Below are 14,149 nucleotides of genomic sequence, written 5' to 3'. Positions count from 1 at the left end.
TGGAAGTGAAAAAAATCTATATCCTATTACCGGTTCCCTAAGTCATCTYATCTCTTTGCTGAGTCCCCTCAAACAATATGATTTTAAGGTCTTTAATTAAGAATATGCTCAAATATCAGTATTGATTATTACCTTTCACTAAGGGGCAACCAAGGTCTCAGCTGCCTGTATTTTTAGCTGTGTACAAACTAGCTTTACGTAAGACATCCCAACTCTAATTGGTTAATTTATCAAAGATTATTCCTATTATAATAGTCAGATAAATGCTAGGCTGTTAAAGAAATATCATAAACACAAGAAGGTAAACAGATAGTCTGTAAAAAAGGAACAACCTGTAGACAAAACAGTTTTCCAGCACCACGTGGAGTCAGCTGTTATTCAAATTCATCACRCAAGAGTAATAGAGGACATACTGAAGTGAAGAATAACACGAGCTATCCTAAGAACATGATCACTGGAGGTTTCTTTCTTTCTTTCTTTCAGCACGGAAGTTAATGGGAGGTGGTTAGAAAGCAGGTAGGCATTACGGAGATGTACAAAAGTGTTTCAGCCTGGCTCATCCCCTGAGAAATCTCTGTGAAAGAGTTTTCACTAACAAAATCCCAATCAAGGAATAAAAAGAAGGAAAAAAAAACATGAATGTAAACAAGATCTGTACATCTTTTCACACTTTAAATTGTATTGAGCTATGCAAACAATGCTGGCTCCAGTTACTTCAAAGCAGGAAAAGATGATCCCTCTTTAAGACTTTCAGCTCATGACACCACTTGTCACAAACATGCACTGGATGCAAAAAGCAAGACAAATCAATAAGACAAAAGCCTTCCATACTTCAGCATATTTGTTCTTAAGTATTTCCTTGATCCTGGAGGAAGAAGTCCTGGCAATGCAGAACCCTTTATTTAGGCAAGCTCTGAGATGGCAGACCATCTTGGAGTGCCGCTGAGAAACAGCAAAAACCACTGCAGCAAGGTTGCTCTGTGAATACTGCCAATTGATTATGATTTCATGAAGGATAAAGCACTGTATGGCCTTTTCTTACTGATTATCAGCAAGCTTAAAGTCATAAACAACCTTAGACACCTTTGTATATCTCTACCATCCTGAATAACTCTTGCTGTGGAGTCTGAACACTTTCCTTCTTTTGTCTCTTTTGTGGTTACAGAACTATTATCACAACATTTTGCAGAAGAAGAAACTGAGGCTTGACTGATCCATCTACATTCACTGAGGTGAGGCAGGTAGATGGTTCTAATTCTTGAAAGCAGTCTCAGGCCATGCTATTACCATTATAACAGGAAGAATAATGGGACAAGGGCTGTGCAAACTACCTGTATTAACCTTTCAGCTGCATTCAGGAAATACTGCAGCTTAGACATGAACCAGTTTACTAGCAGTTGTACGTATATCTGAACTCAGGAAAAGATACTGGCAGTATCTCCTGTTTCTGAGTAGTCTGTAAATACTAGAAAAATATCCTTCAGATTTCAGGTAGTAACTCATAAGCACAACAACCATGATCATGTAGTGACCAGTGCAGAACACTTAAATATTTACTAGTCTTCTCATGGCTGTCTTCTCAAGTTATGGTCCATGCTGCCCTTGCTGTGCTGCTAGCTGCAGCACAGCTCAGGCATTTACATACAAAGAGTACTTGCTGTAAATTAGACATGCAGTTTGGGTGAAAATTTGCCTCCAAGTGCCAGGAGTGTAACAGTTGAAATGGGCTGCCTAGTTGGCCATGCTCTTCTGAAAACCAGGGCCTGGAGGGTCCTGCAAGAGGACCCGACTTCACAGACTTCAAGAGAGTCTTGAAGCAATTAAGTTATTAAAACAAAATACAGGCTATCTAAATCTATGTCTGGTGACAGCACATGGAGCACTCTCACCCTCTACCAAAGCTTACATTCTTGACTTACAGATCTCTGTGTTCAAGAAAAATGGAACAGAAGCGCATATTTGGATGGCTGCACACCAAATCAATGAAAATACTGCAAAAGATCACTTAAAAAGTGCTTGTTATGATAGAAAAGAAAGTCTACAGTAGAAGATAACACACGCAACAAGATTATTATGACAGCACAGTTTAGCTGATTTTCCTCAACCATCATGAGGATCAGAAAGGCACTACACTACCTAACACAATTCAGTATTGGAGTCAGTTGGAGCCTTTGTACAATACCAAGAGCGCTGCATTAGCAGCACTGTCGCTTTCCAGGTGCTACAAAGGATTTCCCTTCAATTTGATGAGAACCATGTGGTGACTGCAGAAGAGAAAAAGTTCTGTGAGGGTGTACACCTTTTCACAGAATTCAAATGCCACTGAAAAGGCCCTGGCTGCATGGGTGGGCACATGAAATCACTGCTCCCTGCTTTGCAATGCCTCAGTTACATGCCAAAAAAACAACAATGCACTTTGCTGAATATTATTCAACAATCCTAACTCTGTGTTCCCTTGTGTGCCAGAAGACAAAACAGTTCTACACTACAATTCTAATGGCAATTACAAACACAGCTTCTAAAAAGCTTATGTACAAACAAGACAAGTATTATCTGTTGGCACCTAGATAACTGAGAAGAAAAAAAAAGAGAGAGACTTGCACACAACCATGACATCATTGCCAGCCAATAGGAAATACTGCACATCCTCAGCAGCCTGTCAGGGAATTGTTTCCAGATGTTGCAAAGCCTTCCTAAAAAACACAGATAATGGCCAACCCACTTAGTGCAAACTGCTGGCAGAGGCCACTCAGCTGGCTCTGATCTGCAGCAACCACAGGCCAATTCTTTCCACATTTCCAGCTTCCACTGGGAGGCCATCCCTGGACTACGTAGAGAAAATAGGAAAGCATTTTAAACTCTTGCAAAAAGCCCAAAGGTAACATACTCTCTTCCTTGCAAGCTATTTTTCCAAAATGCCCAGCAAGAACCTGAGCCTGCGAACACCACTCATGTAAAGCTGTCCCACAGAAATGAAAATGAACTATCCCACAAGAGAGATTATATACCCTGGTGGGAGAGTGAGTGAGGGGGTGGGTGTTAGCAGAACAGACGTCCACATTTGCTATTTCTTATGGAGGAGTTTTTGATCATTAAAACTAGGTTTCTGTCTCAAGATTTTCACAAACACTTAGTGACTTAAGATAATCTATCCTAAACACCTGGAAGAGGCACAGTGCTCAAAAAAGATGCATGGTTAGCACTTTATGAAGTCCAAGTTTCTATCAAGAACCTCAAATTTTTCACCCTCCTGCCTCTTCTCCTGCTCCCAAAATTGGATTCCATCTCTGGCCCCAAGTCACACAGCCCTATACTGGTATAAACGAACACTTTTGTTCATGTCAGTAACTAAGAAGAATGGGAGGACATGAGGAAGTCTAATCTAGAATGAGAGGAAGTGGAGACTGCAGAGAATTCAAACAACTATATTTCACAGCATACAAAGTTTGGGTTTGATTTTCTGTTTGGGGTTTGGTTTTTGTTGTTTTTTAATACATTTTCTGTTTACTTTCTTATTTTATTGTGCATATTCAAATGGCCTTTACACCTTTTCTTCCTGCATATTACAGCGACTGCACAGCAGTCTACCTGATGCAAAAGCTGGAATGTAATTTAGGTCCATATTGCAAGACAAAGTTCATTTGTGATTTAACTCACAAATGGTAAAGGTCACACTTTCCCATCAAGTGCATCTGACAAATCATGTTATGGTTCTTATTAGAATGCTAATGAAAGGCAAAATACACCAAAACGCACTCACCAGAGCTCCAGCTGTGCCTCAGAGAATAGGTTAACGATTTTTACACAGCTAAGAGGATGTTTTCTTAGCAGCATAATCACAATTGACATGCTTTGTTTTCTGAAAGCAAGAAATTTTGCAGACAGCCATCTTCAGTAAAAGTCAGCAAGGTAAGAATTGTTGACTAGGCCCCAAAACATCTCACATCCTGCTTTCACCTCACCTACGATCTGCCTAACCACGGAATAAGAGCAAGCAACTATACCTGCCTGTTGCTTCATGTTCACTCACCTGATCTCCAGCTCCAAGTTCCCAGCAGTATAGCAAAAGTAAGCAACTATCAAATACTTGCAAAGCCTCCCTTAAACACTTTCTTCTATGGAAATCAGTCCTGCATATGACACTAAGATCAAAGTTCCTACCTATGACAAATATAAAGATTCAGCTTTCACTAAAAAAGATGAAATTCTCAACTTTCTAAATGTCAGTCATATTGTAAACATCAAAGTAATCACTGCAACAGTCAAGAGGGGAGTGATGGGGGAGCAGACAGCCAAGCTATAATATATGTACTTAATGTTCCGATTTTAAATATGTTGTGTGGATGTGAAATACATGCATATACACTGCAGTAATTTATAGTGAGAAGGACAATTATCAGAGATGGCTTGGTGAAAGAATCCAAGCTGTCTGCTACCAGCTAATGCATATTTTATAGCAACGAGACAAAGAAGGCTCAAGTCCATCACATGGGAAGCCCTGCCAAAACCATTTTTTTCCAAAAGGTAAAGACCAACTCTGCTAGCCTTCAAGTATATGGATGTAATTACCTATTTAGTTCCAGTGAATATAATATTAACAGATTCAAAACTGTGAACAATTATTTCACAGTCAGATTTACATAAAACTCATAAAATAATTAGTAGCAAGGAGAAGCTGATAAACATGACAATTTTATGGGTGTTAGTGCAAAAAGTGATTTGCAATTGGTAATGTAGGTCAGGCACAGATGTCTCAGCTGATTGTTCAGAACAGTGAACAGGAGTTCTTGTCAACATATCTGTAAAAAGTGTTCTAAATGATCTGCAAGAGAGCTATAAACTGAATCCACATGTATGGGCTATGCATACAAATTTGGAAACAAGCTGATGGATGGTAAAGAAGGAAAGAGGAAGTCTAGGTCTTTTAAAGAAACATATACATTCATATTACCTGCTAAATATGTGCTCACTAACTCTTGTTCAACTACTCACGCTTCAGGTGAAATAAATGGGTTTTTAATGCATTATGGCATTTGCTGCAGAGCAGCAGAGTCTGTGAAGAGCCTACATTGGTAGAGAATTCATGAAAAGCTATACAGTACTAGTTCTTTTAAACAATTAATTTAAGCCACATATCTAAAATTTGCTTGTTGATCTTTGAGATAGCATCATTCACAGTCTAAGAGACTTTGCTTCAACTCCTTGTATGTTAGTTCCTGGGTTGGCATGAAGAACAAAAACCATTTCACTCTGCTTTGTCATCTAATTAATTTATTTTACCTAAGTTCAATCTACCTTTCTTTCTTATGTTCTTTCCAAAGAAAAGGAAATGAAAAACGAAGGAGGGAGTATGGTCTTACTCAGGAAAACCAACTGCCTTTCTATTGTCTTTTAAATGCATATGAGAAACTGCCCTAGTCCCATCACACTGAAATAGAATGATGCAAGCATGAGAAACATCAAAAACTACAGAAAAAGCAGTGAATTTATAAGCAGAATTACTGAGGTCAGCAGGGACTTCTGGAGGTCAACTAGTCCAAACACCCTGCTCAAAGCAGGGTCAACAAGAACAAGTTGCTCAGGACCATGTCCAGTCAGGTTTTGAACATCTCCAAGGACAGAGATGCCAYAACTCCTCTGGGTAACCTGTTCTAGTGTTTGACCACTCTCAGTACAGACTTTTTTAAAAAAAGTTTAAGTGGAATTTCCTGTATTTCAAATTGTTCCCATTGCCTCTTATCCTGCCACTAGGCATCACAAAGCAGAGTCCAAGTCCATCTTCTTTACCCTCTCCACTCAGCTATTGACATACTTTGATAAAAGCCCCCCTGAAATTTTTTTTTCCACATTAAACAATCCCAGCTTGCTCATCCACTCCTTGTATGACAGATTCTCCAACTGATTAATCATCTTTGTGGCCCTTCACYGGACTTGCTGCAGGATGTCTATGTCTCTCTAGTACTTGAGAGTCCAGCACTGGACACAGCACTCCAGATATGGTCTCACCAGTGCTCAGCAGAAGGGAAGGATCACCTGCCTTGACTTGCTGACAACAATCTTCCTAACGCAGGCCAGGATGCTGCTGGCCTTCTGTGCTTCAAGGACACATTGCTGGCTCAGAGTTATCTTGCTACCCACTATACCCCCCATTAAAGGTTCAAGATAATCAAATGCTATATATTTTCTAAAAAGCTACCTTCAAATCAGACTTGTCCATACAATCATTTTAAAAACTGTCAAGGATGATTTTAAGGCTAAGTGATCAGACTATGAAAGATCCACCATTAGTTGCAGAAGAATTCCTACATGGCCCTGGTGAGAAGGAATAAACTCGCACACAATTTGTGTGTCTCAATTCCCACCTATAATGTGCAAGAAACAAACAGTCATAACATAAAAAGAAAATGAAAGATAGAGTTCTTTGGAGCAGAAACCATGTCTCCCACCATCCATATGCACAGTGCCTGGTACAAGGGGAAAGAAAGGAGAGTAGCTATTGATCTTGTTTGAGGCCTCCAAGCAAAATCGTAAAACAAAAAATAGCAGCAGAGTTTATTTCATATTGTAATAGGTGGGACATTTTGAGATAAATTGGAGTAAGGATTACATATTCTACATTTGGAAAGCAGCCAGCAACATTTACTRACACACAAATCAAAACAGATTCACCCTTAAAATGCATTTCAGAAACTGTGATGTTTCTCTGAAATTAGTAACAGTCACCAAATTAAAACATAACACTTAACTCTTCTATGTATTTTCCTTATTTAGATCTTACTATTCTTTATAAGGAAGAATAACTATTTCTTTTTTTTCAGAAGGAATAGAAAAGGCTTAGATTTTCGTATTTCATATTATTTAAGGAACTGGAAAAACAACTCACCTCTCAACTTGGGATCTAATGCCCTTTTGCCTTGGCTCACACTGGGCTGCTTGTTGGCTGAGGGAAGGAGGAGGAGGTTTAAGAATTGGGAAGTAAAGGGGAATGAAATAATCCTTGTCCTCTTCATCCTTACTCATGTGGAATATTTTGGGGATGGGAGCTGTTTTGCTTAAACTCCGAAAGTGTGCTTCCACTCTCCTACTGATGGCAAGCTGGCTGCTACATTCACCTTAGTTACAGAATGTATTTTTAACAAGGATTAGGGGCTTGCCTATTATTGTTTTCAACAGAAGGTTAAGTAGGTAATCATTTTTAGAAGTTTATCCTTTTGTGAGATTTTAGAGAATTTTTTTCAGAGCTCTCCAACAGGTTCAGTAATACTTTGGGAGTTGGGAGGAGAGACAATAAGGAGAGAGAGAAGAAGTCAGAAGAATACATAGAATGACATAGACAGAATAGACATACACAGAATGAAAAATTAAGCCTTTGCTTCCACGTACTTCAAGGCACTTCTGACTATCAAAATCCATGTACTAACTACCCTGCCAGGTTCCCACCACATCAGTCAATATATACATACAGATGCATGAGCCAACATACCCAGGACACCACTCTTCCATTGAAGCATGGTAGCTTTGCATTGTCATCTGAGATTTCTTCCTTTACCACCCTGAAAAATAACAATAATAGGAAGAAAATCAAGCATATGAAATGACATCAGATCAGAAGGGACAGTGGTTTTCTTAAATGGCCCAGGAAAAAAATCCAATTTTGACTAAACTGTTTGTATCAGCAAGTCTTCTATGCTTAAAGGATAAGTAACTACTAGAGTGAGACAAGTAAAGTAAAAATAAAGGAAGGAATAGCACACTTCCAGACAAATCATCCCAAATTGGTAGGCACAATTTCTCCATTTTGGACTCCTCCATGCCACCATATTTTTTAAAGATCTAATGGTGATTAAAATCTCACTGTTTTATGCAGTCTCTGTGTCCAACTGTTCACAAGTTATGGCTACTCAATTGGCAAAGGAAGGAAAATTATCCATTTTCTAGAACAGTTTCGGAGCCAAAACATAGCAGTTTCTCCAAGGTTCTAAAAGGATTTGTGGCAATGCTGAACATTGAATGCTTCTCTCCTTTACATCACATTAGCATCTCAACCACAAAACATCCATTTTTCATTAATTCAAGCACCCTCCTTACTCTTGCTATCTACACACCTCTCTTGTTTGTTACACCTCCCTCCTTTCTCTCCAACATAGCTTCAAAATGGTTTGCAAAGCCAAGGCCTATCCCCTGTCAAGGAAAGTGTGACACGGACAAATACCAAGGTGCAGTTGTCGCTTTGAGTTCCCTCTCCTACATCATTCCCTTTCTAAAAAATATTGTATCAATATTTTATGATCTTAGACAGAGGACAAATTCGGTGTTTAGCAGCTGCATGGAGCCCTGAGAAGGCTAAAATAAAAATGATAGGAAACAAGGGAGACTGCTAGGCCACAGAGATATTCTCTGCAGTATGACATGAGAACAAAGAGAAGAAAACAAGAATCAGACCTGTGGGRTTAATACTGCATTTTTTCCCAAGTTGCAATTCAGATCTCTTAAGTACAAAAGCAGAATCAGTATAGCTGTACTCCTGTGTCATGCCAGTTATGGCAGAAGGTATATACAATCACTAATGAGAAATTAAGTGTGCTAATTTCATATGCTACACCCCAGACTACAGTTTGGCTTCCTACAAAGACCACAGTCACAGAATTCAACTGTCTTCTCCCCAAAGCATCCCTCAAGTGGAAAAACTACAAATTTCACATAAAGTTCATTTGAATGCTATTTTATTGCCACTTACATAGCTGCATAGAAAAACAGAATCAAATGTTTGACAAGTACTAACCACAAGGGTTATCTGATGAGTCTATTTTGTCTTTCTGTAGCCACCAACATCAGTTCTCCCTCCCACTCAAAGATGTACTGCACAGAGAGAGCATGCTACATTAATATCAGAATAGCCTTCTAAAGAGCTACTTGCCAATAGCCTTCCTAGGAAAGCCTCTGCAGCATGAATCCACTCCTATTGCTGCTTTGTATTTGCAAATGAGTCTTTCCTAAAGATCATGCCTTTTAAGTACTGATTGGACAGGTTCCCATTTAGCCCCAATTAGCTTTCTAAGAAGAAAACATCAGAGTTTGGGGGGGGGGTATGGCCACATGCTTCGTAAATGTAAACACACAAACACAGAGTTAAAGCATGCAGCACCCTGCTCATATGGGTAAGAGCTGTGCATTCCATTACCATCAAATACTTCTGCAGTTAAAAGAATGGTAACGATTCAAATCGGTGCCAAACCAGAAGTGAAGTCATTTGAATATAAAAAACACAAGAACAGCCAAACTAGGTCAAGCCATGGTTAGTCTAACCCAATATAACATGCCTGACAAAAGCTAACGGCGGTTGCCCAGGAAACAGACAAATAACAAAAAGGCAGGCATGCAGCAATATTGCCCCTACATACTTTTATAGCATTCAGCTAGGAGTCATTCTGAGTTAAAAGCTGAATCCACAGCTCAAGCCCTTATAGGTAATGAGAATAAAAACACGAATCCATTTTACTGTCATAAGGGTTTCAATTCTGAAGACACTATGACTAAATACCTCAGAATTAGCAATTCTTTCAACAGTTGGGGATTGGCCATACTCAGAAGTTGATCCACAAATATAAATGACATAACTATTCAGAAAAGAGAAAAGCATCCGTTTCATTGAGCTTAATTCCAAGCTTTCACTTCAGCAACAATGGAAGTTATTTCAGGTTTTTCTGTTCTTCAAATTAACAAAGTAACCAACATGGCCACCACTTAATAGCCTCGTTTTCACTGAAAGTAGCCAATCATAATCATATATATGAGATACATTCAATTAATTCAATTTTTTTTATATATATATTTATGTATATATTTTTATATATGTATATATAGTGCTCACTTCTCATCTTAGAGAGCAAAATAATCAGAGAGGTTTTAAATCAGCAAGGTCTTTGTCAGGTTTGCTGTAGGCAAGAGGAGTCAACAGTTCTTCAACTCCTGGACTAAGTAGCCAGCACAGCTGAACACACTCTAAGGGGCCTCTATAAGTCCCATCTAGGATTTGAAAAGAATGGGACTGTTGGYTATACCACAGTCAATACCTTTGAAATCATCCAGATTAACAGAGCAGGTTCAAAATCAGCTAGTGGTTAGGTACTACTGGGAGGAATAAGCCATTGCTTTGAAGCATTCTGTTCACAAGGCCCCAGTGAGTCAGCTTCTAACTCCACAAAACAATTACAGATGTCATCTTTCAGCAGGGTACTTATTTCTCTATTTTTTATGACTGCTGCATTAGGCTGGAGAGTTCCACTTAAAACAGCAAAGATTAAAATTAAGGAAACCTCGCATTTGCATCACTTTTCCTAACAACCCTCCCTCTTTTATACAAGGCCATGATCTCTCAGAAAGTGCTTCTTATCTTCAGAGAAAAAGTAAACATTCCTAGTAGCTTCTGAAGAGACCATCAAATGAGAAATTTTAAACAAACCACCAGTTTGGAAACCAGTTTGACGTGCTTCAGTTTTCAGCTTGCTTTTTATTACTCATTTTAAAATCAGAACCAGCAAATTCAGCTAATTCTGACTAAACGATTTGGTAAAACAGCTGGGATGCTTCACTGGTGCCGCTCAGTAGTTTCATTTCTGATGTGCCCTGTTGCTGAGAAAATGAGATTTTAACTAGTGAACAGCCCTCAGAAATAACTTAGTTCTGACCCAGGACCACTGTGGATTCTTTCTTGTTGATGATGTTCCAAAAGATAGAGGACAGAAATGGTCCACGGAATCTATCACGACACTTTGGCCTGGCTATCTCTAGTAAAGAGATGAAATGTAAAGCAGTCAGCTCCCTGCTTGGTTTCTCTGGTTAAGAGGAAGCATAACACCATCCTTTAAAATAGCAACCCACAAAGACCATTACACAGGACTCTCTTCTTCCCCTTGCTCCCCTAATATAGGGCACAAACCACTTCTACCTAGAAAGCAGACCTTAAGGACAAACTTCTCTCCATGCCCTTTTTGTGAATCTGCAAATTCTAAACCCAGCATCCGACAAGAGTGAGAAAGCTCCAGGCAAGGCAGCAAAGGGAATCACACACTACACCACACAGCCTGTGCAGCAGTTACTGAAACCTGAAGCGTATGCAAACATCTCTTCAGGTGCTACTGCTGGTTTCCTTGTAGCAAGATTCTTCTAATTCCATAAGAAAGGACTCAAGCAGGGCTAAAATGCAATGATTCAAATGAAAGATTTGCCAAATTTCCCTGTTCTGACCTTGCATACAGTTGTAGAAACTCTTCCAGATAACACGGCAAATTTACAGGACATTTCAATCCATTTCAGTCTCTTATTTCAACAGTTGAGTCTAGAACAGAAAGACTTTACCCGAATTCACTTAATCTTATACTACTGTATAAATCAGAGTGTTACAGGAATAACAAAGTTTGCTAGCCCATGGCTTCCTTCAAGATTTCTCCAAATAAACTAGAGCTGCACAGGACAACAGAGTCTGACCAAGTACTTGTAGTAAATCTTGCAAGTCATTTGTCTGAGGAAAGTGAAGAGAGAGCTCTTCCCGTATCTGAAAAAGGGCTTCTTTTATGACCCGTAAGAGCCAGGTGACCACCTCTGTACACTTCCCTACATCAGGGAGAACTGGCCTTGTATTTATTTTTTAATACACAACTTAAGAGAATTGAACTTACTAATAGAAAAAGTAGAAAACGTCACTTGCCTTCGAAAACACCACRTTTGCTCCTAAGTATAAAGCTTTACTACAATATTTTGAGTTGGATACTCAAAATATTCTTTTTGTTACCCAAGGGCTCCAATCAAAATTGAGAACCTTTTGAACTAGACACAGAGCAGAGACTGTCTAATTTTGGGAAGAGAGGAGATAAGGTGATATGTTTACGCTAAGTCAAGCGGTAGGTCCATAGAAGAACTAGATTTCCAGCCTAAAATCTACATACAGTGGAACAGGGATAACTTGTTTTTGACAATTTCTCAGCTTTAAGGCGGCCAACCTGTAGTCTAGTCAAATTCAATAAAAATCTGTGGTTCCATAATCACATTTTCCTTTATTTATGTTTTCTCTTTCTTGTTGCTGTGTAAAAAACCCACAATAGCCACAAGGAACCTGACTGTGCATGAAATGTATCATATTAAGAGTATCAAAACTAGATAGGAGGGAAGGGAAAGCAGAGAAAAGCAAATGGAGAAAAAGGTTCTCTCYATTTCACTTTTGAAAAATTAGAAATAAATGACACCACGAATATCTGCATTTTCACATTTCAATCTATTCTTTCAAGAGGAAAGAATAGATGTCTTTTTCCACATTTATTTGCAACATTCACATCTGAGCACACTGTACCTCTTCCCCACTACTACATTAAAAAGAAATTAAAATACTAATTTATTCAGACTCCTACTGCATCTGTCCACCCTTCATCTTTTGACAACAAAAAGCAAATCATGCAGTTTCATTATTGTTTTTAGTCATTTTTACTTAAGACTCTAAAGAGGCAACTAACTCCATTGTTATCACCACGCACGCAGAGAACTTTACCATCACACTGATCTCTAGACGCAACATATAGACTCATATTCAAACATGATCTTTTGTGTTTCACAGAGTCTGATGAGAACACTCAATAAAGATCCAATTGTAGGATCAGAGACTAAAGATGCTGCAATATTTTTATGTTGACATCTGTTATGTTTTAAATGACAGGTTTTTGGTTTTGTTTTCTAATACTGAAATGCCAGTTACTGGATCCCAGAAACCACATGTGAAAGTTTAGCATGAAGTTCTAAGCCAAAAGCCAAGGTCAAGGACTCAAAATATACTGATGGTTCTCTCCAGAACAAAGGCTTGGGGGTCTTTTTAAAGCTACAGTGGCAGCCAGGAGTTCCCTGCAATGCCACATAGACATGTTTTGTTGTCTCCTTGATGGGAAACAAGCAAACTGAAGTCACCGCTTACAAAACAATGCACTGTACTATGGCATTAGCTTTCTGCTGCAGCTGAGGGGAACATCTTCCGGATCTGCTGCAACTTGAACTACTGAGTATAGCCTCAAGCTATGAGGCAAGAGAATGACAGACTAATTCCCAGCTTGCTTTGGGTAGCAATGAACAGTGCCAAAATCATCAAATACTGCAGCAGCAGCCACCACTTTCAAATATCRTTATTTGAACTTAAGAGGCAGCCCTTTTCAATACTTACAAGGGGATACAATGGGGAGAAGGTAGGACAGGAAAATTAATGGATGAACCTATATGCTTCTATCTGAGGCCACTTTCTAATCAAGAATCAAGAAAACTTCTTTTGCTATACAAGAACTTAGAAACGGCGGAGGGAGATACATGCCACTGTCTGTTCTTAGAACATGCATGGCCCATTAGGTACTAATATATACCGGCAGCTTAACACCAGATTGGATAAGGCTTTGAGTAGTAAGTTCACAACCCACACCCAACCCAAGCTAGTACAGCAAGGAAGAAGTGGTGATAGCCAGATTTTTTCTGACAAAGACCTTCCACAAAGCAGATGAGGCAAAGTCATACTGGCTTTGGATGTGGTCCACTGTGGAGACATGACTTCAGTGCTCCCACACACATACACATTCATTAATGGACCTACTGTTGGACAATAAGAAAAAAGACCATTTGATACCAAGAAACCCCTGTCCTCATACAGTTAAAGCTTCTCTTGAGAATAGGGGTATCTGTTTCCTACATCACATCCTGCAGCCTGGCAACAGTGGAGCTGGAAGCACTATGCCTTTACAATTGCTAGCAAGATTGGATCATATATGAGCTCTACTTCAGCGCACACAATCTTTTACTTACCTCAGATTATGAGTTATTTGGGGTCAAAGAGAAGAGAGTAAATATCTACCTACAAAGCTATTTACAAAACTACCACTCAATGAATAGCAGATGATAACGGACAAGTTTGTCATTTCCAGGTAATTTGGGCTGCAACACTTCTAGCAGCAGGTTTACTCCATATTACCCTGCTGTCTTCCAGCTGTACGCGATTCTCCTCTGTGAATGGAACGGAGGGGTGACTGTGCCTGCACACCAACAATGTAGCTAGAAATTCTGCTTCAGTATTTGAGGATCATTAATATTTTCCACCTCACCGCGCTTCAGGAAAATCTTGGTGCAC

General features: G+C 39.2%; 1 protein-coding gene across 5 annotated transcripts in view; it reads right to left on the bottom strand.

The window, feature by feature from the left end:
• DVL1 (dishevelled segment polarity protein 1) overlaps positions 1 to 14,149 on the bottom strand; it is an 89,063-nt gene that overhangs the window by 36,414 nt on the left and 38,500 nt on the right. For 4 of the 5 annotated variants that reach the window (XM_085298918.1, XM_085298920.1, XM_085298919.1 and 1 more), the window contains exon 2: positions 7,484 to 7,553. In XM_085298918.1, the coding sequence (XP_085155044.1) occupies positions 7,484 to 7,553 (70 nt within the window). Of the gene's footprint in view, positions 1 to 7,483; positions 7,554 to 14,149 lie in introns of those variants that run through there. The other variant, XM_085298923.1, reaches the window with a different exon arrangement.

The sequence above is a fragment of the Rhea americana genome, unplaced genomic scaffold, assembly GCF_003343005.1.
Source record: "Rhea americana isolate MKP2758 unplaced genomic scaffold, rheAme1 scaffold_143, whole genome shotgun sequence".
NCBI lineage: Eukaryota > Metazoa > Chordata > Aves > Rheiformes > Rheidae > Rhea > Rhea americana.
Note: the sequence above shows the minus strand (reverse complement) of the source record. Positions and strands in the feature narration are given on the sequence as shown.